The sequence below is a fragment of the Centropristis striata genome, chromosome 7 (genome assembly GCF_030273125.1).
Source record: "Centropristis striata isolate RG_2023a ecotype Rhode Island chromosome 7, C.striata_1.0, whole genome shotgun sequence".
Lineage (NCBI taxonomy): Eukaryota > Metazoa > Chordata > Actinopteri > Perciformes > Serranidae > Centropristis > Centropristis striata.
Window position 1 is genome coordinate 4,778,235 of NC_081523.1, and position 24,997 is coordinate 4,803,231.

Sequence of the window (24,997 nt, forward strand, 5' to 3'; positions counted from 1 at the left end):
CGTTTCATTCAAGCAGATGTGAAGATGTAATTTAAGCATGGTGTCATAATCACATGCAATGTATAAAAGTCTTAAATGTGCTTTAAGAAAGATATTTATTGAAAGTAATGGCATGCACAATGCAAAATAGATGCACAATCTGCATAGAAAAGGTCTAATTCCATTCCAGCTGAAAAACTCACTATATACCGGCTGCCATATGGATAATTGCTGAATTTCCCGTCTAAAATGGTATTAATATTATTGGTAAAAATCCCACATTGGTCTGGCCCTAATAAAGATCTGAGAGGATGATACTGAACACTGTTGACATCATTGTAACACATTAAATAATCCCTGTTATGATGGATAACCCACTGACTTATTTCACACTATATGTGTTAATGTACTGTAAATAACATAATGCAAGGACCCTGTAATCCTGCAGCACCAGGTCTTAATGCACCGTCAGCCTGCGAGTGTTTTTGTTTGAAGCTCGACTGTGCAACCTGCTGCTTCAGCTCACGCTGCCTTGAAAACCTTTTGCAAAATCGCTGGACTCTGCAGCATCTGTGTAGTTCGTGCATGGACAGACGTTGGTATATCTCAGTACGCGTCACCCTTAAGTGTGAGAGCTTTTTCCCCTTCTTCCTTCAACCCAGCCCCTTGAACACTGTCATGGTAACAGCCCTATTGCATAACACAGCGGCTGCAGTGTAAAGCCTTGTATTCCCATCTCCTTGGAAACAGAGCCCCCCCACCCCCTCCTCTCTCTCTCTCTTAACCTCCTCCCCACCTCTCTCTGTGCGCCTTCCTGGGCACTGAGCATGCTCAGAAAACAATACAGAAGCAGAGGAAACAGGAAAGGCAGCTCAGAGCAGATTCTTTTCACTGCTGCATAGAGAAGCCTGCAGCTTTATTGCCACCAGAGCATCTTTTATTGAGACAAAGACGCAATGTCATTTCATGACAAACCTGTATGCATAAACAAAGATGTGAGAGAAAGTTATTTTAGCTGTATTTATCCAAAGTTGGGGGTGAGAAGAAAGCAGAAGTGTTGCTTTTGCTGCATCAGGCACTGTAGCTGACAGCTTGGGCTGCAACTAATAATAGTTTTCATTATCACTTAATCTTCAGATTACTTACTCAATTAATTGATGAATTGTTTGGTCAATAAAATGTACATCACAAGTTCCAAAATCTCAAGTTAACCCATACTAGGGCTGCAACAAATGATTATTTTAATTTTGTTAATTTACTGATTATTCAAAAGATATTCAGCTTAATATTATGTACAACTGAGAAAAAGAGGCTTTTATCTCCTTATTTTAGAGGCTGAAATCATCAGATTTTCTGCCATTATATTACAAAAAAGTTGAATTTACTCGATTATTAAAATAGTTGGCAAATATTTTTCTGTTAATATCTGTTTCTGTCAGAGAGAACTAAGAAAAATATTCACTTTGTAAAGCTGAAACCAGTGAATTATGGAGAATTTTTTGCTTAAAAATGGCTTGAAAAATTAGTTGACGATCCAAAAAAAGGTGCAGTTTCTATTTGGATCAAGCCACAAAATGTCCCAAGAGCTTTGCTGTGAACAGTGAATCAGGCTTGGTGTCCTCCAATCAGACTAAATCATATCTGTAATAATCAAGACCGTACATGAAGTGACGTCCCTGATTGTGCTGTTCTCAGAAATGAAAGTGAAGCATTCAGTGATAAGGCTCAGCAGGTCAGGACTCGGAGTACACGGAGGCAACATGTTAATACTACACACTCTACTTAGTGTACTTTGTACTTCCTCAAAAGTTTCTTCTGTTACACGCCTGGACAAACTGACAAGGATCTGATGGGCTGGCCTCAGTAAACATGGTGAAATGTAGTGTGAACAAAGACTGATCTTCCTTCTCTCACTGAACACAGACACTTCTAACATGCAGACACTTAACTTAAGTGTTATGATTTTGCAGCACATCAGAAAGTGGAATACTCATTTATATAAGACAGGAGGCAACACCATCCTTTGTTAAAGTTAAGTACGTTATAAATAGGGCCCCATCTAGCGAGTAAATTATCTTTTAACCTGTCAATTGTTTGTGATTCAAGATTATTTGTTTAATCTGTAAAATATTTTTAAATAGTGCAACGAAGACACAATTTCCCCCAGACACAGAATTAAAGTCTACCAACACATATAAAGCCCAAAGTTAGTTTTTATTATCTGTGATATAAAACAGAAAAAGGAGCAAACTTTTGCATTTAAGGAGTAGGAACCAGAGATTTATTTTTGTAATTTTTATATGTCTAATGCTCTGAATTTTTGTTACGTGACTCAGCCGAGTCATGCATGGCCTCCCAGTTGCTTTGAGAGTGCAGAAATTAATGTTTTTCACATAAATGTAGACCCACATTATAACACTTTCACCAGGTTAATACAAAAGCTTTATTTTTGGCTAAATTTTAAATGAGACATTGGTGAAATATTACTATTTTAGGCTTTGATTTGGTTACTTTTCCTGACCGAAGCGTTCGTCACACATGATTCGTTCAAGTACCGTTGGAAAGCCGACAATGTATATGTTTTTACAGTTTCCGGCTATGATAAATGGTATAATTTGGCAAAACATGTGAATCAAACCTGCCTATTGGGGTTCACAGGGTAAAAGTGATAAACATGGTAAATGGTAAATGGACCTGCACTTATATAGCGCTTTTCTAGTCACATACACATTCATACTGGTGGCAGAGGCTCCCCTAAACGGTGCCACCTGCCACCATTGGGAATTCATTCCATGGTGCTAGTTACTAAATTACAGCAATTAAATATCAACATTTATGCAACTGTTGCACAAACCTGTATATTCAAGTCTAATTAGACACAAATTTTATCTTTAACCTTCCCAAATTATCCAGGATTTTTTTAAATTCATTTAGATGTCATGCATTATGAGAGGACATGGTACTGTGAGGACATTCTGCATGTGAGTTTACATCACGCGTGAGAAAATATTGTGTGTCAAAAATTGGTCGGGGCCACTGCATACCACTGACTATTCTAAAAACAATCTGACGATAAATCTGTGCCAAACTGGCGCTGTCCTGGTTCGTATTTAAGCTGTGATGAATACGTCTTGTAAGCTCCCTGCTTCTCTGAACACAAGAGTATCTGCTGGTGGAGAACAGTTACATGGAGAGCTATTTCCTCCCACACACACACACACACACACACACACACACACACACACACATTCCTCTCACACAAGTGGAAAGGAAGGTCACTCATATTTCCCTCGCAGAAGGCTGGCACACTTGTGTTTACATTTCAGTCCCTACACCCCCATCACTATAGCAACTCATTTTCTTATTTTGTCGTACTATGTGGGTGTTTTTCAGTCATCTCTGTTGTTTGTAATGTGCAGAAATAAAAATCACTCTTGGCTGTTGATGTAAATGATGAAGCTCAAGAACTTATGGCTTTCTCCGTTCGCTATCCCAAAGCTGCAGCTGTATGGGGCAATTTTGGTTTGTACCTCGGTTTTTCCAAATTGGCCGAAGCTTGTAACAGTTTGACTTAGAAACCCAGGAAATCTTGGAAGCTGGAAGCAGTAATTTTCATTTCTTGGCAGTAGGTGATGAGTTTGGACTTGATTTTGGTGTGTCAGTTCCTGCGAAGATGTCTAGCCAGTTCTCGTAACCAACACCAGACTATTATATAAATTGCCATTCTTTGTGACAGACTTCAAATTACGTGGCCTGAATTTCTGCCAATACACTAAAATCCTGTTGCGTTGATTGGTCACGGTACTTGAATGCAACATTCAGACAACTTTTTATTCCCAGTATTTTAGGACTAAAGCCTGACCAATATGAGATTTATGATTTATGAGAACCAGAGATTTATTTTTGTTCACCTTGGTACATAATTAAACTAGAGCTCCAACTAACAAATAGTTTTATTCTCAATTAATCCATCAACTGTTTTCAGAATTAATCTTTTTATTCCCAGTAACGAAAACCCAACCCATATGGGATTTTTGAGACTGATGCCAATGGACTTTTTTTTATTTTTTTATAGTGCACAGATTTTCACCACTCTGCAAATGTACCCAGAGAAATACTCTCTAAGACATAAAAACAATTAAATAATGTTTAACATTGTTATACAGTACAGTATACAATGCATTACATTGTGAGCCAATTCTATAAATGATAACAAAAAAATAAAGAATAAATAGGAATAAAATAAATAGCTACTTCATCATTACTGTTAAGTTTCAGTCAATTACTGACTATTTGAAAAAAATAATAAAAAAGTAATGGCGAACACCATTTCTAATCACGCCAAGCAACATTTTCTGCATTAGATACTGTGTAAAAAAAGGTTTGATAACAACAAATATTGGATAGTGTATACACCGATACAGCTATATAGTATTAAATTATATAGAACATTTAGCTTTAAGTAATGGATATTAAATGTAAAGATGAAATAACATCTCTTGAATGGATATATATGGAAATTATTACTATTAATTTACTATTAAAAATATAGAATAATATGTTAGTAAGGTATATTAACTACTACGTAATGAATATAGCTGTAAAGTATTAAACTCTGTAGGAAATCTATCTTAAGTAAATGGATATTAAACATAAAGATGTAGAATTAAATTCTAAAATAGAACGATTTAGAATGTATAAAAGATCCTGATTTTTTAAGCTTTGCTATCTTTTATATTCTTGATTTTATTTTTGTCTTTTTGCTTCACTATTCCCATTGTTAACTCTTTAAGGTTGTTTTAATTTAAGTGTTATGTACTGTATATTATATGTCGGACCCCAGGAAGATTAGCTGCAGTTGTGCTGCAACTAAAGGGGATCCAAATAAAACAACAAAACAAATTAAACAATAAAACTGATATGCCTTTGATAGGCCAATATCAGCCGATAATATCTGGCTCTATTTCAAACAATTTCGAATAATACTTTTGAGAGTTAAAGTTGGCATACAAGACGCAGGTTTAGACCCCAGTGTGGGAATTCAAAATATCTCAGGCTGAGTGTGTGTGGGGGAAGTTAAAACAGCTAATTAAGCGAATGAAAAGAGCTAGAAATTCAACAACAGTGGACATGTCTGTACCTGGAATGGTGTGGAGGAGGTGTCTCACCACAGGCACGGCCGAGGTTTGATACTGGAATTGAACAATTATTCTACAGGGTGTAGCCACTCACACACTAACTCCTTTTGTTGAGTTTTACATCACTTTTTGCTTGGAATCATTAGTTTGGACAACAGGGTTTTGTTCTACAAAAACTTCATAATCACTGTCAAACTCCAAACACACACACACACACACACACACACACACACACACACACACACACACACACACACACACACACACACACACACACACATATACATACATTCATTCTTGTACTTCTATCTTTGTGAGGGCCCTCATTGGAATAGTGAATTCCCTAGGTGAGTTCCCAAGGTTATGATAGTTTTGAATTTTTCATTAGTTTTAGTTTCAGTTTTTATTAGTTTAATGTTATTTTTAGTTTTTTGTAATGGGGTATTTGTTGGTAGGGAGATTAAAAGAGGTCACAGTAAATTTTGCCTTTATTTCCTTTGTCTGATCCATCTTCAGTATGTATGAAAAAGATGACAAAGACAAAAACGAAGGACATTTTCACTATCATTTTAGTTAGTTTTGTAATGACACGTTACAGTTTCAGTTAGTTAATTAATAATAGTTTTTAAAACATAAACCTAATTGTAACCTGAACCCTTAAAACAAAGTCTGAAATCTCAAAAAAGCCTTTAAAGAAGTAAGGACCGGCCGAAATGTCCTCACTTTGCAAAAATGCCCTCACTATGTTGGTTAAAAACGTGTTCTGGTCCTCACTATATGGGAAGTACAAGCACACACACACACACACACACACACACACACCTCTACCCCTACCTCTACCTGAACCTACCAGCTGCAAGAAAGCTGTTTCAGCGCAGAAGTACAACAGAAAAAAAATTAAAAGGAAGCAAAGTAAACAAAAATCAAATGCTCCCAAAACACAGAAGGCATAATTGAGCGTGCTTTAACTTGTTGGTGCAACCTAAATCATAAATGATGAACAAGGCCTGCAGGCAAAAGGATCGTTTTATTTACATCAATGTGTTTTCTCCTCTTTCCTGTTTGCTGTTTGAGTTTTGTCTGCATTTAACTGCTGTAGACTCCTTTTGTTCTAGATATTCTTTTAGTCTCAACATATAGGATTTGTTTGATGTTGGCATGATGACAAAAACCTTTCCTTTGACTCTCATAAATCATCTCTGTTGTGACGTATGCGTGATGTCAAAAGCGCATACCTTCTAAGCTGTGTGCATTAACTTATTGCCCCCTTATCTGGATCTGGCTTGCATGCAAACATGCTTTGTCATTTCCTGGATATATCATAATTTGTTTTTAGTGAATTTTAAATGCCGTATTGCAAAATTGAGCTGAGCTGCCTGCTTACATTTATTCCCACTCTATGAGATGAATTGTCTCATGCATTATTGAGAGTGATATTGGTGAAATGTAAATGCTATTAAGTAGGGATGCATGATATATATGGAGCGGATAATGGGAAATGTATATTATTATTCATTATTCAGGATATAAAATTCTAGCCGTTAATATAAGAAGGTTTTATTGACTGGCTGTCTCCAACTCTTATCCCAATTCTTTATGTATATCTATAAATCTAACAGACTACTATATGCTTTTATTTTTGTATTGAGAATTTAATACATTGACATAATCTGACAAATCAGATATTTGTAGTAGTATTTCATTTAAATTCTTAGGCTAAAGATTATAGATAAATACTGCATTTTCTACATAGTTTTTACTTGATTAATTGATTAATTGACCAGTAAAACACTACTGGATGTTATTTCGTGCTGAATTCAGATTATAGCTCTGTGAAGTATATTTTTTATTTGAATTAACAACTTTAAAACAATATACAGTTGTTGGTTATTTGTAATTATTTTTACCTCTTTAAAGCATTACATGTGTCCGCTGCATTTAAACAGACATTGCTATTGAAGCTCCAGTCCAAAGTATGACACATATTATCGTCTTATCTAAAAGTTTGTGTTGCATCACACTCTGTTGTGTGATGGTAGAGTCATAAAAGGCGTGGGAACCCAGAGTGTGGTGAGCTTTTGCCTCCTTCCCTCCGGCCTGGTGTTGCACAGTTTTAGGTGCACACACTGTGGTGTGTCAAGCAGCAGCATGGCCTGATCAAAATGCAATTTCCCTGCATCCTCTGTGTCATGATGTTGTGTTATGAACCCGCTTGGTAGCTTCACAAAGCCGGGATGGTCTTTTATCTCGACTCAGATGTGTGTCATCATGCTGAATTTCCAGGCATCAGTACTTTAAGTAGCTCTTGTGTGGAGTAAAATGTTCTGTGGTGGGGAGTTCTGTTCCACTCCTACATTCCTGTTCTTACTTTTATCTAACAGATACTGCAGCAGCCTCATTGTTTTCTGCTCCACACTGTATCAGAGGTGTACTTGCTGTATTAAGATATCGCTAAAGCAAACATTTCCTCCTTTTTACTACTTCTTCTTAAAGGCTTTCCACTTGCAAACCACAGGAAGGAAGCAGCATTTGTCACCGACGTTGGCTTCTGACGGCTGCTGTTAATTAAAACTTGGCCTGCACAGCAAGATATGATTTTATTTTTCTGTTTCTTTATGTCAGTGGAGCATTTAAAAAGAGCTACAGGAGTTTACTGCAGTTTCAACGAATCAGCAAACCTCCAACAAGTAATCCAGCTTAGTAACTTTTGCTGTATCTCTTTTTTTTTTATGGACTTGGGCCTAATACCACTTTCCATACGGGTTAGGCAATATGACCAAAAACTTCTATAATCGTCTCTTCACTGTAACCAAGCAGCAACAATAGCAAACTGGTGGAGTGAATAGTTAATGTCTGTTTCATAACAGTGTGTGTACTTCTACACTTTGTCTTACCTAAAAGAAACGGCTGTGCCGGATCAGATGAGCATTCACCCAAATAAAAACAATAAAGCCTTCATGAGACAGTATATATCCTCCACAATAATTAGCTTTTTGTCTCCTGTTTATTAGTGTTAGGCAATATAACCAAAATCTTCTATAATGGTGTTTACTGCAGTTTGTACAAATCAGCAAACCTCCAAGTAATGTTGCTTAGTAAGTTTTGCTGTATCTTTTTTTTTTTTACTGACTTGGGCTGTTACTGCTGCACGCTTAAAGCATTTCTTAAGGCACAGCTCCATGTGGTATCCCAACCGTATGGAAAGCGGTATTATTGGCACACATTAAAGCGATACCAGTGCCATTGCTTTTCCTATAGCAAGGATTGTGAGTATGAGTAAGATGGGCTTCAGCTGCACAGAGTCTGTAGAAAATGTAAAGAACAGGATGTTGGAACTCAATAGCATATTTTTTCTTTTCACTTTTCGTATGTACTTCAGCTGTTCTTACAAACTATGTACTGGTGTATGAAGTATGCATATATATAATGCCTTTAACCCTCACCCTCTTGATTATGTATATGCTATTTCATGCTGCACAAAGGATTGTGGGTCAGAATAGCCTGAAAAGCATCCTCGCTTGCATACTGCAAAATACAACTGGACGTAGTAGGCTTGTCATGATTTTAACAATATCCACTTATCATACAATATATATATATATATATATATATATATATATATATATATAAAGTCATTTTGATTTGATTTGATTTGATTTGGTAGCCTGGCTAACGCCAGACTATATCACAAATGAGATATAGTCTGGAGACCACCTATTCATTTTTCCGTTTTGGAGGCGTGGTTTACAATCGCCCAGAGCCGTTTATTGGGCGCTACGAATGTCTGTACGTAGCTCTTAGCCAATCGTATCAGTTATACCAGATGACATATGTAGAGTGACAGAAATTCGAGGAAGCATCGAGCAAGACAACGACTGATGTTTACATAGCCAGACTAGCCCATCTCTACTTTGGGACTAAAATGCTCAATTCTGCTTCTGCAACATTTTTCTGCAGCATGCTCCGTAGTTTCAGCTCACAGTCTACCAGCTGTGTATGTGTGTCTGTGTCTGTGTATCTGTGTCTGTGTCTCTGTCTGTGTCTGTGTGTGTCTGTGTCTGTGTGTGTGTGTCTGTGTGAGAGTATGGGTTAATTTTTGCTAACCACAATATTGCCAGTTGCAACTCGCACGCATTTCCAGTTAAAAGTTGGAGATGCAAGATTAAATGGGGAAATGGGTGTGTTTTTATGATGCTCTACTGACTGTGTCTTGTTTAACTTTTTGTGCCCAAACATGGTGTCTAATTGTTGGTGTTTGTTTTGCATTAATGCAGCTCTGCCTATGACCGGGACAACAAGATCCGTGTGGCCATTAAGAAGATCAGCCCTTTTGAGCACCAGACGTACTGCCAACGCACCCTGAGAGAGATCAAAATCCTTCTGCGCTTCAAACATGAGAACATCATCGGCATCAACGACATCATCCGCACACCGACCATCGACCAGATGAAGGACGTGTATCTTTTTACTGACACTTCTCATGATTTTAGATCTCAGTTCTAATGTATTTAATGTGACTGCAGTTTAATTGATGGGCTTCAGTTTGATTCTTTATGTCATTATTGATCATTTCCTTACATTTGAAGTTGCTGTTGTTGCTTGCTGTTAAAATATTTGTATTTTTTCAAATATGTTTGTGCTTTTATTCTAATATACTTCAAACATTTAAAATGATTTCTTTGTGTTACTGTTGGAGTCAGTCTTACACTACAGCATTTGTAGAGCTTTTCAGTTGTATTTATTACATAATAGCCACCTGTCACCATATATTTGGCAGAGATGCTCTTCACTGTAGCTCAGCAGCAACAGCAACAAACTGGTGGAGTGAATAGTTAGTTTCATAACACAGTGTGTGTATTTCTACACTTTGTCTCACTTAAAAGAAACGGCTGTGCCGGATCAGATGAGGATTCACCCAAATAAAAACATTAAAGCCTTCATAAAACATATATCCTCCACAATAATTAGCTTATTGTCTCCTAGTTATTAGGGTTGGGCAATATGACCAAAATATACTATAATGATGCATATAAATTTATATCACAGCAATGGTATATATCACATTAAAATTGTTTAAAAGAAGTATACCATAATATTAATTTTATTTGGAACTTCCATACAAACAAAAACAACTGCTTCATATCACTCAACACAAGTTTTAAGGTTCCTGAGAACAATAATCTCAAGTGTTGTAGGTTTTAAGGTTAAGCCTTTTCCTGCTGTGTATTTTACGACCTCACTCTCCAGCTCCATGTGTGCCAAAACCACGTTACTTTGCCATGCAGCTGGGTTTGCAAGAATCAAGAAAAAGTTCTCCAGATGGAAACTTTCCACTGTTGCAGGGTATATATCGTCATATTGATACGGCTCAGTGCATTTTAGCTACAAGATCAGCAGCTCATTTAACCACAGTGACACCTTTTTGTGTGGTTGCCCAAATCAAGTCAGCAGTTTGACTGTTTTTCATGGTGTCGACCTGCAGGAACAACAAAATGAGGATAACTGTCTGAGCTAAGTGATGCAATGTTTTTCATTTTCTTTGCAATGCTCTCAAAATCCAATTTGAGTGTGGCAGTAAAACCCTAAATGTAGTTTGGAGACTTTGGCTTGGCAGTAAAAAAGAAACAGAAAATCATGGATTAGGACTTTGATAAATTCATTCCTTCATACAGGCTGCTATACAAACATATTGATCTGCTTGAAATGAGTCCGGTTAGAGAGTCATAATGTCTGTTTCGGCTGCTTTTTCAGTTGATTTCCCAGCCTTTATGTGCTACCTAGAGGTCTGACGGATTTAATGTGGTCCAGGTGGGAATAAAACACTCACTTATATAAACGGCAAGAAGTTATTTATTTGATATATTAAACTGCCTTTACACAGATTGTGTCGTCACGATATAAAAGTAGAAGTTCTTTAACCTGGACCCTGTGCAGATATATTGTCCAGGATCTCATGGAGACAGACCTGTACAAGCTCCTGAAGACTCAACACCTGAGCAACGACCACATCTGCTACTTCCTCTACCAGATCCTTCGAGGGCTCAAGTACATCCACTCTGCCAACGTCCTGCACCGCGACCTGAAGCCCTCCAACCTTCTGCTCAACACCACCTGTGATCTCAAGGTAGAAGCCCCTTTTCATATTGCATTTCCTGCAAAAGTTCCATTAAAAGCCTGGCGTCATTTCACCTAAAGACATTAGCCGGATTTCCTTTAGGGGGAAGAGTGACCGCTGGGAGAGTCTCAGGCCACGCCCTCTCTAATGTCCGCTCACTCAGTGTGTCTCCATTACAAATAAAGGCCCCAGAGGGATTAAGAGACTCTGGAGGTGACGTATGGTTTTTGATCGTAGCTTAATCGCTTAGCAACAGTTTCGACCGTGATCACATATGCGACGGATTAAACACGAGAGATGCAACTGTGGCCGCCGTCGCTAACTGTGCACAACAGCAGCAGCTGTTTATGAACAAAGCAGCATGGCTAATTATGCACAGCATCTCCGCTAAACATAAATCGTGATCATGAATTAACCGGCATCGCTAACTGTGCACAGAGTGTCCGGTGCTTGTACAGAGATCACCTCCTGCAGCAGCAGCACATACACACTGAACTGATACAGAGCTAACTGTTGGCCTGTTAGCAGACTGGACACTAAGGGGTTAACATCCCCTCCGGCTCTGTGACTGCAGCTGGGAAAGACTGCTGCAGGAGGACTGTGCCGCTTTGACTCGTTCTTAGTCCTCTTAACGAGCTGCCGGCCCCCACGGCTCGTTAAGAGAACGAGTCTCCTGTAATACCAGAAAAAGTTGCTGGATTTGTCGCCAGTCTCTTTTTAAAAAAAAAAAAAAAAAAAATTGTCGCTAAGGGGGTCTGAAAAGTCGCTAAATATAGCAACAAAGAACAAAGAATGGCTCATATTCAAATTAGGGGCGTTTCGGTGAGTGAGACCCGCCTCATTCCGGGTATTGGGACTGTAATGGAAACACCCATATTCATTCTGATTCTGCAATGGCGTAATATTGATGTCCATTCAAATTGCAGTCCAGCATTATGGAACGAAGTGGGAGGAGACTGTCGTGGCGTGTAACAGAGCAGCAGCAGTAGATGTAGAATAAGCGACGGCAGCAGCGAGTGCATTCAAAACAATAATGGTTGAAGACCTGCCGTCGTCGCCGTAGAGATTCTACAGACTTAAGCAAAGTTGTTCTGCTTTTGGCTGAACATGATTCGATTACTGTCAGACTCAAGTGAGAGGCGTGAATATCACAGCTTTAAACAGCAGTCTGAAGGGGGCTGGTGTTAGTAGAAATTACATTGGGGTGATTTAGAGGCTTATGTTCAGTCACTGATAATCCTTCTTAATCTTTTGTTTCTTATTTAATATTGGTGGATGATTTACATGCCAAACATAACAGAATCTGCTTTTTGGGCCTACGTTTTATTATTTTTAGGTTCTAATTTTAGAGTCTAAAATGCTGGCAGAGAAACACTGAGCACTGATACCTCGATAAAGACAATATGTCCCCCTGAAGAGTACAAAGCAGCCATGCAAACGATTGCTCTAAAGGCTCAGAACATGTTATCCAACCTGTTGATGTTTTAACCCTTCAGTAAAATGACATCCAGTTTATTTAGATCTTGCATGTCTTTCATTGTCTTTCTGCAGATCTGTGATTTTGGTTTGGCCCGCGTGGCCGACCCCGACCACGATCACACCGGTTTCCTAACAGAGTATGTAGCCACTCGTTGGTACCGAGCACCTGAGATCATGCTCAACTCCAAGGTGAGTGTCCACGCTGACAGGTAAATTATTCAATGGATTAGCGAAATTTGTTAGCAGGGTTTCTTTCATTTCTTTGTTTGTTTTGCTAGGACATGTGGAAATGTGTTCTCTGTTTGTGGTTAAAACCTCAGTCATGCAGTTTTAATTTTTATTTATTTATTTTTTACCTTAAATGATCTGTGTTGTTTTTTCAAACCTTTAATTTAGCTTGTGAAACATGCAGAGGTTGGAGAATTGGCCTTTAATCCTCCAGACTTATTACAATACACATTTATGCTGTGTTAACTCTATGGAGTCTGGGGCTATTTTGTCCATTTTTGTAAGTCATTTTGTGTCTTTTTTGTGTTTTTTGGTCATTTTGTGTCTATTTTAGCCATTTTGTATCTTTTATTAGTCATTTTGTGTCTTTCTTTTTGGTCATTTTGTGTCTTTTTTTTTTGTCATTTTGTGTCTTTTGGTCATTTTGTGTCTTTTTTAGTCCTTTAGTCCAACATAAAATGTGATTTTGCATCTTTTTTTTACTTTCAAAACACTATCATGCTCAATAAATAATGTAAATGTTGCAAATGTGAACAAAGGTGTCAAATCTAACATATAAGAGGGTTCCATCCAGTTCTATCATTTTATGCTAAATCTATTTGAGCTTGTCTCCAGTTTTACTTGGTATATCATCATCAAACTGAAACTGGCCTCATGGAGTTTACAGCCAGAACTTTAGAGGTAAATTTACAGTAGGGCTCCACGCTGCTTTGTTTTCTAGTCTGGATGGAGTCAACAAGTCTGGATTATTTGGAGCTTTTGGAGACTCCACAGGGTTAATACTGTGCATGAAATAGTCCACCAGGTGATATTATCTTGATTTTAAATGTGCTGTAGTCATGACTGTCTGTTTGTTCTCTTTAAATCTCAGGGCTATACCAAGTCCATAGACATCTGGTCAGTGGGCTGCATCCTGGCTGAGATGTTGTCCAACAGGCCAATCTTTCCCGGGAAGCACTACTTGGATCAGCTTAACCACATTTTGGGTAATTATTCTTTTTATTTACAATGTTTTTAGGATCAATGTGGTCTTGTAATATTGTCATTTAACCAATCAACAACTGCCCAATGTCTTTTTCTTTGTTTATGGCAAATTAAAAAAGAAAATTCTGTGCTTATTTGACCTCTTCCTCTCTGAAAAAGTGGAGGAGGAGCAGCAGGGGGGACACATTTCTTAGCAGGATAACATGAATCTTAAAAAAGTTTAAAGACACTTAAACGGTCGAATTATAAAACTTGCTATTATTTGCATAAACTTGTGTTCTCAAGTGAATATGTTTTTGTAGGAAAGATTTGGAAAAGCTGGAGGTCGATTTCAGTACACTTTGAAACCAATTATTGTATAAACATGGTTCCCACAAGGTCTTAAGGTAGTAATGTTAAAGTTTTTTAAGTTTAGGAATATGCTTAAATTGGAATATAATCCTTAAGAAATGCTTGACTTTTAACATATTCTGGTGTTTCATGGACACAGTCATTCATGTAAACCAAAAATCTTGTGTATATATATATATATATATATATATATAAAATGAAACTATCTCCTTGGCACATTTGTTTGTTGCCTACTGACGTCTCGCAACAGACAAAACATGCATTTAAATTCAAAGATCCATTTATAGTAACAATTTAATTGTGATGATAAAGAGCTCTGAGTATGGAAATCTTTGGTTTAGTTGCCTTGAAATTGCTTGAAAAAATGTACTCTTAAAAAGCTGCACAAACCCTTTATAAACAGCAGACACAATATTTTATTAGAATTATTATATTCTGAATCACTAACATTAGAACCATGTTTGCTGCAGTGGAAGCGGTTAAGATATTTACCTCTTATGTGGTTAAACACAACAAATTTCATATGTAAAATGAAGAGTATATGGGTCAGTGACGTGATCTAACGCAGTGTCAGTTGGTGTAACCAGTCTTTTTTTTCATAAAGATCTGATTATTTACAGGAAAATAAATGTGAACTTAAATGAGAAAAAAAAATACAATCCATGTTTACATTGCAACATTATGGTATATAACACATTTTACATATTTTGTCTGAACTTTAGAAAAAAATGGTTGTTTTAAGAATATGTTATGCTCAATATTGACGAAATGTAGGAATACTCAGAAATATGTTTTTTAAAATGAAGTAATTAAACGTATAAGTCCGCTTAAATACACTGTAGGTGGAAAAAGTTTATATAAATATATATATTTATGTTTAATTTGTGGTTACACCATTTGACATCTTGCCAACCCTTATTTGTCACTGACCCATATACTGCATATTGTGCATATATTTATCTTGATTATATGTATATTTACAATAAATATATCATGGTGGTTGTAGCAAATGTCAGTAACTAATTTTTCCCTTTTAAGTTGAGACAAATGTCCTTTTGTTACAAAATGCAGAAAGGATTTGACAACTTTGGACTTGAAATAAACTTTCACACTTTCCGTCAGTAGCAACAGCTTCCTGGTGCCAGTCCACAGAGGCTGTAGCTGTTAATATTCATTTATAAAGTTGTACTTCTTGTGTGTTGCTGCTAGACCACATATTGCTTCTCCCATCTGTCACTTTGTTGTGCCCTCAGACTGTTACTTACTTAAAAAACTTACTGGGAAAAAAAGTAGACTGTGTGTTAAATTTAGAGTGGTGCACTTGTGTAATTATTCTCTATAATCTCCTCTTTGTCCTGCAGGGATCCTGGGTTCTCCCTCTCAGGAGGATCTCAACTGCATCATCAACATTAAGGCCAGGAACTATCTTTTGTCGCTGCCTCTGCGCTGCAAAGTGCCGTGGAACCGCCTCTTCCCCAACGCTGATCCCAAAGGTGAGAACCAGCACAAACTCTTTGTGTTTACCGCTGAATTTCTTTGATTATTGTTCATCTTTGAGAGGTTGTACTGCAGAGAATGGAGAGTTGCCACCATCAAACAATTTCCTGAGATAATTCATGAACAGAATATCATTTTATAAGGCACACAAAAGGTAAAGGTGGCAAAGGGACAAGACACTTACCCACCGCCACAGCAGTGAAGAGAAACTAAAGTGGTCATTTCTGGGGTGGGATGTGTGGTAAAATCTGTGGTAATCTGTCCAAAATGGTGTTCCTCATTTGCGAGGTAAGATACTACTGAACAAAAGGTTTCTCAGTGGTTTACAGTAGTATCAGATGTACTTACAAATATACTAAAAGTTTACCCATTTTTGACTCCAAGAAAAGCCCCATTTTCAAAACCTCCTGGTCTTTAAAATGACCATTACTCCTTTTAGTCAGGAGGCGGAGCTAAATAAAGGGGACACGCCGGACAAAATCGCCACATTTTTTCCACATGCTCTCCATCACCAGAAGTTTCAATTTTTGATGGGAGCCACTTCATCAAGATGGTGGATCGGAGATGGCAGCCATATAAAATCTATGAGAACCATTATATCTTCCAAGCCACTCAGAAGGTCAATGTTGGTGTCAAAATCTACATTTTCTGGGTCAAAGAATCATTTAAAGCTATTGAGAATATCACTAGATGATTATTCGATCTAATAGATGTGTTCATTTTGACCATCTATTTACATAATTTCCAACTCATTAATAAAGGTCATATACGGTACATATATTTTGCAAAAATGAATAACATGCATAAATTTAATTGAACTTTATTAGCTTCACTCATATTATTTATTACATTTACAACCTCAAAGATGTGATCAGTTCCAGTGAGACTTCCTGTATGAGCACCTTCACCACAGACACTTTACAGTTTCCCTTCACTAATTACACATTTCTCCTTTCTCATATGTCTTTGTCTAGTGTTGGTGCTTCCTGTCATCTTGAAAATGAAAAACCTTTCTAGAGTTCAGATTTTGGTAAACTTTTAGTATGTTATTAAGGACATCTAATACTACAAGAAACAGCTGAGAAACCTTTTGTTAGAATTTTTTAGGGTGTTTTTTTTCATATACTGATGAAAGATTAAGAGCTTTTGACAATCAAAAACAGCCTGCTGCACAATCCTTCAATCAAAAAAACGACATGAAAAGACCCGAATATTTAACTATTCACGTATTTGTTTGGGTTTTTTTGGACATTGATTTTCCTTTTCTAGAATCCTTAAAAACGAATTCCTTGAATTAAACCGAAAGACACAGTTTGCAGCGCATTGTTTCCATTGCAGCTCTGTGTGTGAGTGAGTTTAATTGATTATTTAATATGGAATTTTCTTTTATAAGTACCTCATGCGTAGCCTCTACCTGTGGGGGCTGTCTGGATTAAGAGGTTTTAACTTTTAACGGTTGCTGGACATCAGAAGAGAACCGATTATTTTCTGTTTTAAGATTTGTTTGCATGCTTCCATTGTGATTTCAGGGAACAAAACTGTCTTGATTAACTGCAGCAGATCAACAAATCACTCCCAGACAGCTCAGGAATGCCTAATAAAATGTGTAAAAGTAGAAATAAAAGTGTTTCTCATAGTTTTAAATGAATCAGTTTGTAGGGTGTGATGGTGCCCTCTAGTGGTCAGGGACGCTCATTGTTGATCAGAATCCTGTTGAATCATGTCGTCCTTTTCTGTGCTGCAGCTCTCGACCTGTTGGACAAGATGTTGACCTTTAACCCTCACAAGAGGATCGAGGTGGAGGAGGCCCTGGCGCACCCTTACCTGGAGCAGTATTACGACCCCACAGATGAGGTGAGACGCTCATCTTGGGATGTTAGATTTCAGTTTGTGCTATCTCTGCCTATCTGGATAAGTATGTGCATCTGTTATGTTCCTCTATTCTTCAATCAGTTGCTCAGTAGGATTAAAACCTGAAGTCTCCTCTGTACATTTACACCAACATTTCCATTCCAATCCCCTTTTTTCAATTTATTTAGCACGTTTATAGCAAACACAGGGTTTTCATAGTGCTGCACAAAAAGATAAACACAATAGATCAGGGGTGTCAAACTCAAATGACTTACCTGGAGGCAGTTTCAAAATGACCAAAAAAAGACACAGAATTACCAAAAAAAAGACACAAAATGACTGAAAAAACACAAAATTACTTAAAAAAAAGACACAAAATGTCCAAAAAGGCACAAATTGCAAAAGAAGACACAAAATGACCAAAAAATGCACCGAATTACCAAAAAAGACACAAAATTATTTAAAAAAGAAACAAAATGACCAAAAAAAGACATATAATTACCAAAAAAGACACAAAATTATTAAAAAACACATACAATTATTTAAAAAAAGACACAAAATTAGTAATTTAAAAAGTAATTAAAGGGACCTTCCACACACAACACAGTAAAGTGCCATTCATATAAAACCCACATTAAACTTTCATATCAAGGTGAGGGCCACAAAATATCGTCACGAGGGCCACAATTGGCCCGTGGGCCAATTAAACGATAAAATACAATAGGATAAAATAGAAAAAAAATTGAATAAAATAAAAATAAATATAATGCACTGCCCACACAAAATAAACTATGCATGTTTACACACAAAATCATTAAAAAAAATCATAAAATCCAAATTTCTTCTCTGTGCAGCCTGTTGCAGAGGCTCCATTCAAGTTCGACATGGAGCTGGATGACCTACCCAAAGAGACACTGAAGGAGCTCATCTTTGAAGAAACTGCACGTTTCCAGACGGCCTTTAGGTCCTAACATCACACACAGGTGAGTCCACACTAACCTGCAGCCTGGTTTATACCCTGAACACCAACTAAAACTCATGAGAGCAATGAGAAGTTCAGGCACACATCAATATTACCTCATAAGTCTTGAAACAAGCAACTTTTTCGAGGGTGATCCTCGTCTCCGCCTCTGCTTTTAAAACGCAGTCGAGTTGAGAGTCCATCAGGAAAACTACTTCAAACTCTAAAAGTGGGAGTGAATGGCTTTACAGCTCCAAAAAGTACTGATTCATTTGTGTTAAATTTAACAACTCGACACTTAAGAGCTGAACAAAGTCCTCTCACAGAACACTTTAATATAGATTTCAATTTTGAGAGTTTGAGAGTTTGAAGAAGAGGTTCTTCACGAGGATAAAAACCATCCATCTAAACGGGAACTTCACCACCACATCAACTATAATTCAGCTTCATTGCTTTCTGTTTGCAGCCAAAGCAAAACTCAGAACAGTCCTGTGTTTTTAACCCTTTGATGCACAACATGGTCTAAAGTGACCCGACTAAGTTTTTATATTCTATATCTTTGCAATAAATTAATTTCATCATTCAGTATTCCAGGTTTTCCTCAAATAACTTGTTTTTGATCATCATACATCCTAATTTTTTGTTTTAATTTCTTACTTTTTGAATAAAACCCCTTTTTTTAATCACTACACTTCTAATGCACACGGACATTTTTGACCCATGTTGTTCATTAGAAGGTGTTTATATGTTGTCACCAATTTAAAATCTGACAAAAAGACACAGTATATTAACTATCTTTTTTTTGTTAAATTGGTGTTTTTCCACTCTCTAATTAGTCTCGGATGTTAAAATATGTGATTTTCCAATGTAATCTGGTGGTTCTAACAACTCTTTTAAAGTACCTTAAAGAACCTTAAAAATAAGACAAACATAGTTACACATGTACTCAAATTGTTAATTTAGTGAATCACTTTTTGTATCACTACATGTGTGTAAACTTGATGTAATAACACAACTATTTTTCTTCATAAAGTATGAAAGGAAAATGGATATAATGATCTGTTGTAATAATGTAAATAACATCCATGATAAGGAGAATTGCCCAAGAAGGTAAGATTTTATTTCAGGTTGAATTCCTTTGTAAAACTAAGCATTTTCAAAAAATAAAAACTAAACTAAAACTAGCAAACTAACTCTAAAAACTAATTAAAACTAACTGAATTTGGAAAAAAATAAAAATCACAACGAAATTAAAACTAAAACTAATGAAAAATCCAAAACTGGTATAACCTTGGTGTGCACAACACATTGTTAATGTTGAATGTGAACTTTTCATCCTTTTTAATGTGAGAATAAAGACATTTAACAATCAATTAAACAAAATGTACTACTGAAAAAGGTGGAATATAAAAGAGAAATAAGAGAGAAGTGATCTCTGTGAACCACCAGCTGCTCCCTGACAGCCCTCTTGTCCTGATAATAACTATCAGTGCAACATATTATAGCCCATTACCCGCTTTGTGTCAGCGTATGTAATTAGTGTGTTTCCTCTCTGCAGCATTTCGCTGCGTAACATGAGTCCAGTGAGCAGGAACAGGAGTGTGACAAACTCCTAAATTAGAGCAGCAGAAAGCACAAAGCTGCTCTCTGCACTGACATCACATCTCAACTCTCCTCTCTCACTATCTGTTACTGCTCTTAATGCATCTTTAACCTAATCTTTTACAGTTTGCAGCTGGAGTAATTGATGTAATCCTAGTGCTGTCATAATGCATTTCTCCCCCCATTAACCCTCTGGAGTCTGAGCCTATTTTTGGGCGTTTTTGAAAACTTTTGATTTTCATGTACCACATAGAAAATGTTTACTTTACCCATATTTGGTATCTGTTTTTTCTTCACATATGATCTGACAATTATTTGCTCACTTTAACCCTCTGGAGTCGTAAAAACAAAGCAGAAAAGACACAAAATTACTAAAAAAAATAAAAGACCCAAAATTACCAAAAAAAGACACAGAAAGAAACAAAATGACTTAAAAAAAGAAACAAAATGACTTAAAAAAAGACACAAAATGCTAAAAAAAGACACAAAAAAAGACACAAAATACTAAAAAAAGACACAAAATGACTTACAAAGACACAAAATAACTAAAAAAGACACAACAAAAGACACAAAATGACCAAAATTGTTAAGCTAAACACACAAGACACAAATAAAATAGAGTCCCACTAGAATAAAAACCAGAGTTGGCTGTATCACACACAATTACAAGATCACATTTATGTTGGTTTTTCTTTGTTTCTTTTTGGTTCAAAATGTTGATCCAGTAAGTCAGAATAAAAAATCAATTATTATCAGGTCATCTAGGTGAAAAAAATATACCAACATGGCATTTAAACATGTTGTTTAAACAAGTGTTGTATACAGGCACGATGGAAAGGATTAAAAAATGGACTAAATAGCCCAAAACTTCATAGAGTTAAATGGTTTAAATCTGCAACTGACTATTTGAACAATTAGCTTGGAGTCAAATCACCATCACACACATTGATTTCCACTCTGTGCAGCTAATTCTGACTTGAACCAAAGAGATAAAAGCTGCAGCTCATCACACGGTCCTGTCTCTTCTCCCTCCAGATGATTGTGTGGACTGGCTCCTGCGTTGCCACTGCTCCTCCTCGCCTCCACACTGTTGCTGTGATTTTGGTTTTTTTGGGTTTTTATTTTCCTCTCCTGTTCTCCACATCACCTGGATTCCTTGGGTCTCACTCGTCAAGTCCACTTTGCTCAGGAATGGCGTCAGGAATCAATCAATCAATCAATCAATCAATCATTCTCTTGTCTCTTTCTTTCTCTCTCTCTCTCTCTCTCTCTTCAACATCACAGCTTACAGTTTGGGGGGGTGATTTTGTGTTTTAAGCCAAGATAAACAATTTTTTTGTGTGTCTCAAAGGCGTTTTTGGCTCTGGCTATTCCTACTCAAGACCTTTTCTGTCCAGCTGAATGACCGTGATAGACTAGCTGTTGTGTTTTCTGGTGCAGACGTCTGTCGTGGTTATAACTCTGCCTGCAAACAAACAAACAAACAACGGTAGATTACTTATAAGAATCATCCATCATGAAAAAAAAGGGTCTTTTGAATTTTCTAACCTTTGTCGCACTGTTACTAGGGATACCTTGATCTTTTTTCTCTTATCGAAGGAAGAAAAACCTGAATTAAATCAACTGATTTATGCAATGAAATCACATAATCAGCCACAGACTTTGCGGGCCTAAAGCCATCACTTGGTGTTGATGAGGATCTATATTTTAACAAAGACCTATTTTAATCCTTAACACACACACACACACAGACGGCCCGAATGCAAATATATACATATAAATATATATATATATATATATATAGCCCAAAGAGTCTTAAGATATGTTAATGGAAAGAGTGATGATTGAAGGTGAATCAAATGAGTTTATAACCTTTTTTTTTTTTTTTTCCTTTTTATTTCAACCTAAAAAATGTCTCATTTTTCTCATCGGCTTCAGTAAAATGTAAAAAGGGTTGTGCATGGAGGGATTTCACCATCAATTTCTGCCTTAGCCGTGAGAAACCTAAAGGAAAAGTCTGTTTATTTCATACAAGTCTGTATGTACAGTATGATATTTTTCACATCGGGGGGTAAAATTTACTGCGTCAGGACAAGAAATCAGTTCATCACACAGAACTTGTTTTCGTCTGGAGGAAACGTTGTCGTGCCTCCTTTTTCTTTTTGTTTGTGTTTGTGTTTTCTTCTTCTTCTTCTTCTTCTTCAGTGTCTGTTAATCTCTCTCTCGCCTTGTTAGAATAATACTGTGCCCTTTGCATGACTGTTATAAGCTCTGTATACAAAGACGACGATGTTAAGTGCCACACCAGCCGGGCAGATCTGCAGAGAGAGCGCCCCGGCTCTTTCTCTTCTACCTTTTGTGGTATATCACACTTCCCAATCACATGGTGCTTTTTGTCCTCTTTCTTTCTTTTGCTTCAGCATTTTCTTTGTCTGTTTTTTTTTTTTTTTTTTTTCTTATGTCAGTCTCCTCATTTTTTTATTTTATTTCATTTTTTAGCCAAACTCCCATCTTGCATGCTGAGACGTCTTGTTGTGGTTGCAAAATAGGAGAATAACCATATATCTGTATTTATATTAATTACACAGAAACGGCAACACATTGTTGTTCCCTCAAACTGAGAAATGGGATCCAGGCAGTTGAAACAACTCAAACTTAACAAATCAGGTTTTTCCATTTCGTCCGTTGTAAAATAAAATTGAAAAAAAAAATGCTTTAAATTGCACATTTTCACGCCGATAAGTTGTCAGTGCAACTTTAAAAAGAAGAAAAAAAAAAAGCAGCAGAAGTCAAGACCACGTTTTCAGTTCTTGTCAGTGACTGCTGATTAAAGACTGTTGAATTTGAAGATTTTATTTCAAGCGAAAGGAATTAAGACTTTAACCCTCTATGGTATGACGTTGCCATATGGCAACAAACCCATTTTAAGCCTTCTACATAAAGACAATACATCCCCAGCTATGATGCAATGAATTAAAAGAGAGGTGGGATTCTAATTATACCAATAGTCAACCAATTACTCATGATATGGCACAAAAATTTGAATTAAATAATGAAAATTGTATTTTTAAATTGTTTTTACTTTCAGATGAGATGCATCTCATGCATGCATTCAGGCTACTGGGGATTGTTCAGACTATAACATGAGTTTTAAAATAAATGTTAATACAATTTTAAACAAAACTCTTGTTTTCATTACTTTCTACTATCGTATAGTGTTGTCGTATGGCAACGAACCCTAAAAACGACTAAATAAATAATATTTTTTGAAAATATCTCTTGATTATGTTTACTTGGTCTATTTTAAGACAAAAAAACACCCAAAACATTTTCTTACCAACTGGGATCATAATGTGTACCATAGAGGGTTAACGATTATATATATATGTGGAAACTTTTAGGCGGGGGAAACAAAACCAACAAGCCTAGAAGCAGCGAGGCGTCATCAACCCTCCGCCTCATTTCACTCGAGTAGCACTGCAGCGTTTGTTTACAAGTCGGGCCTCAAATATATTCACTTTCATGGTTGTTCGCTGGCAGTTCTGCAGCTTCAAAACGACAAAAAGAAAAGCTCATTTTGGTGACGTGTGAGCGACCTAACGAATGAAACAAAGAAGTATTATTTACGACACTAAAGCATCTTAAAGAAGTCAAAAAAATCTACCTGAAAAGGATTCTTCAAGAATCTTTCTCTGCTGGCACTTAAAGTAAGGAATTAGAGATTTAAATATAAAGTACGACAGAACGATTGCGCTGCTTCAGGTGACTTTTCATTCTTTTCTAAACGACGACGACGACATATGTGGCCTGTGACAGAAGTATTGGGCGAGCTCCTGATTTATTTTTTTTAGGTTTCTGACGGAAGATTAGTGAACAAACTTTTCCTATTCTACATCTGCGTTCATGTCACAAAGACAAACGTTTTTCTTCAGGGGAAGAGCTGCTCTGGTCGAGTTAAATCACAGCAGGCCGAGCCAAAGAAACACACTTTGTTTATTTCTTTTGTTCTGGATAAATAACGTCAGACTGAAACTGAGTAGAGTCAAACACCGAGTCCTAACGGAGCCAGCGTCAGCATCAAAATCAGCTTGATTGCACTTTTGAAATGTCCTAAATGGATGCTAAATGCTAATTTAGAAAGCGGAAATTAAGAGTTGTCTCTAAGATTCCTCTTTATTTCACGACAATAACATAAATAAGGTGTCAACTGTCTGAGGGGGAACACCAGAGACCTGAATAATGTACTTTCTGTGTCATTTCTAGTAAAAATCACAATATAAAAGCTTTTATTTTCTCTTAAAAAAGTACAATTTGTAGGCTAATCACCCATCTCTTCAGTGGTTCTGTCTCCAGGCTGATCAGCTGATGGTTTGTTTACATACAAATGAGGTTCAGAGATGTTTAAGATGCCTCCTTTTAGGACGCGGTGTACGAGAGGTTAACGCTCTGCAGAAACACACTCAAGCCATAATCGGTCATTGTGCTGCAACTCTGACCACACCCACCAGTGATGTCATCACTGCAGCCAGGCGGGAAGTTTAACTGCAAAATCTCACGTTATTCAGACGTAAAACTAATTCAGATTAATCTGCAAAGCAAGAAAAAGCTAGAAAACAATGCTTTATTTAACAGGCATGTAAATGTATATTTCTGGGAAAGTTTTCTGGAAAGAACTCTGACTGAAGGCAAATTTCAGTTATCAAAATTAATAAACATAATCAGCAATTACCTGCGATTATTTAACTTTAGTGTGGTACAGTACAAGAATAAATATATGGTCTCACTTAATACCATGGAGCCTTTCTTTGTTGT

General features: G+C 36.8%; 1 protein-coding gene across 2 annotated transcripts in view; it reads left to right on the forward strand.

Moving 5' to 3' along the window:
- Positions 1-24,997, forward strand: part of mapk1 (mitogen-activated protein kinase 1) — a 44,153-nt gene extending 19,156 nt beyond the window's left edge. The window contains exons 2-9 of one of the 2 annotated variants that reach the window (XM_059338159.1): positions 9,392-9,574; positions 11,052-11,241; positions 12,784-12,900; positions 13,811-13,925; positions 15,636-15,767; positions 17,516-17,625; positions 18,477-18,605; positions 21,221-24,997. In XM_059338159.1, coding sequence (XP_059194142.1) covers positions 9,392-9,574; positions 11,052-11,241; positions 12,784-12,900; positions 13,811-13,925; positions 15,636-15,767; positions 17,516-17,625; positions 18,477-18,593 — 964 coding nt within the window. In that variant the 3' untranslated portion in view covers positions 18,594-18,605; positions 21,221-24,997. Of the gene's footprint in view, positions 1-9,391; positions 9,575-11,051; positions 11,242-12,783; positions 12,901-13,810; positions 13,926-15,635; positions 15,768-17,515; positions 17,626-18,476; positions 18,606-20,141; positions 20,409-21,220 lie in introns of those variants that run through there. The other variant, XM_059338160.1, reaches the window with a different exon arrangement.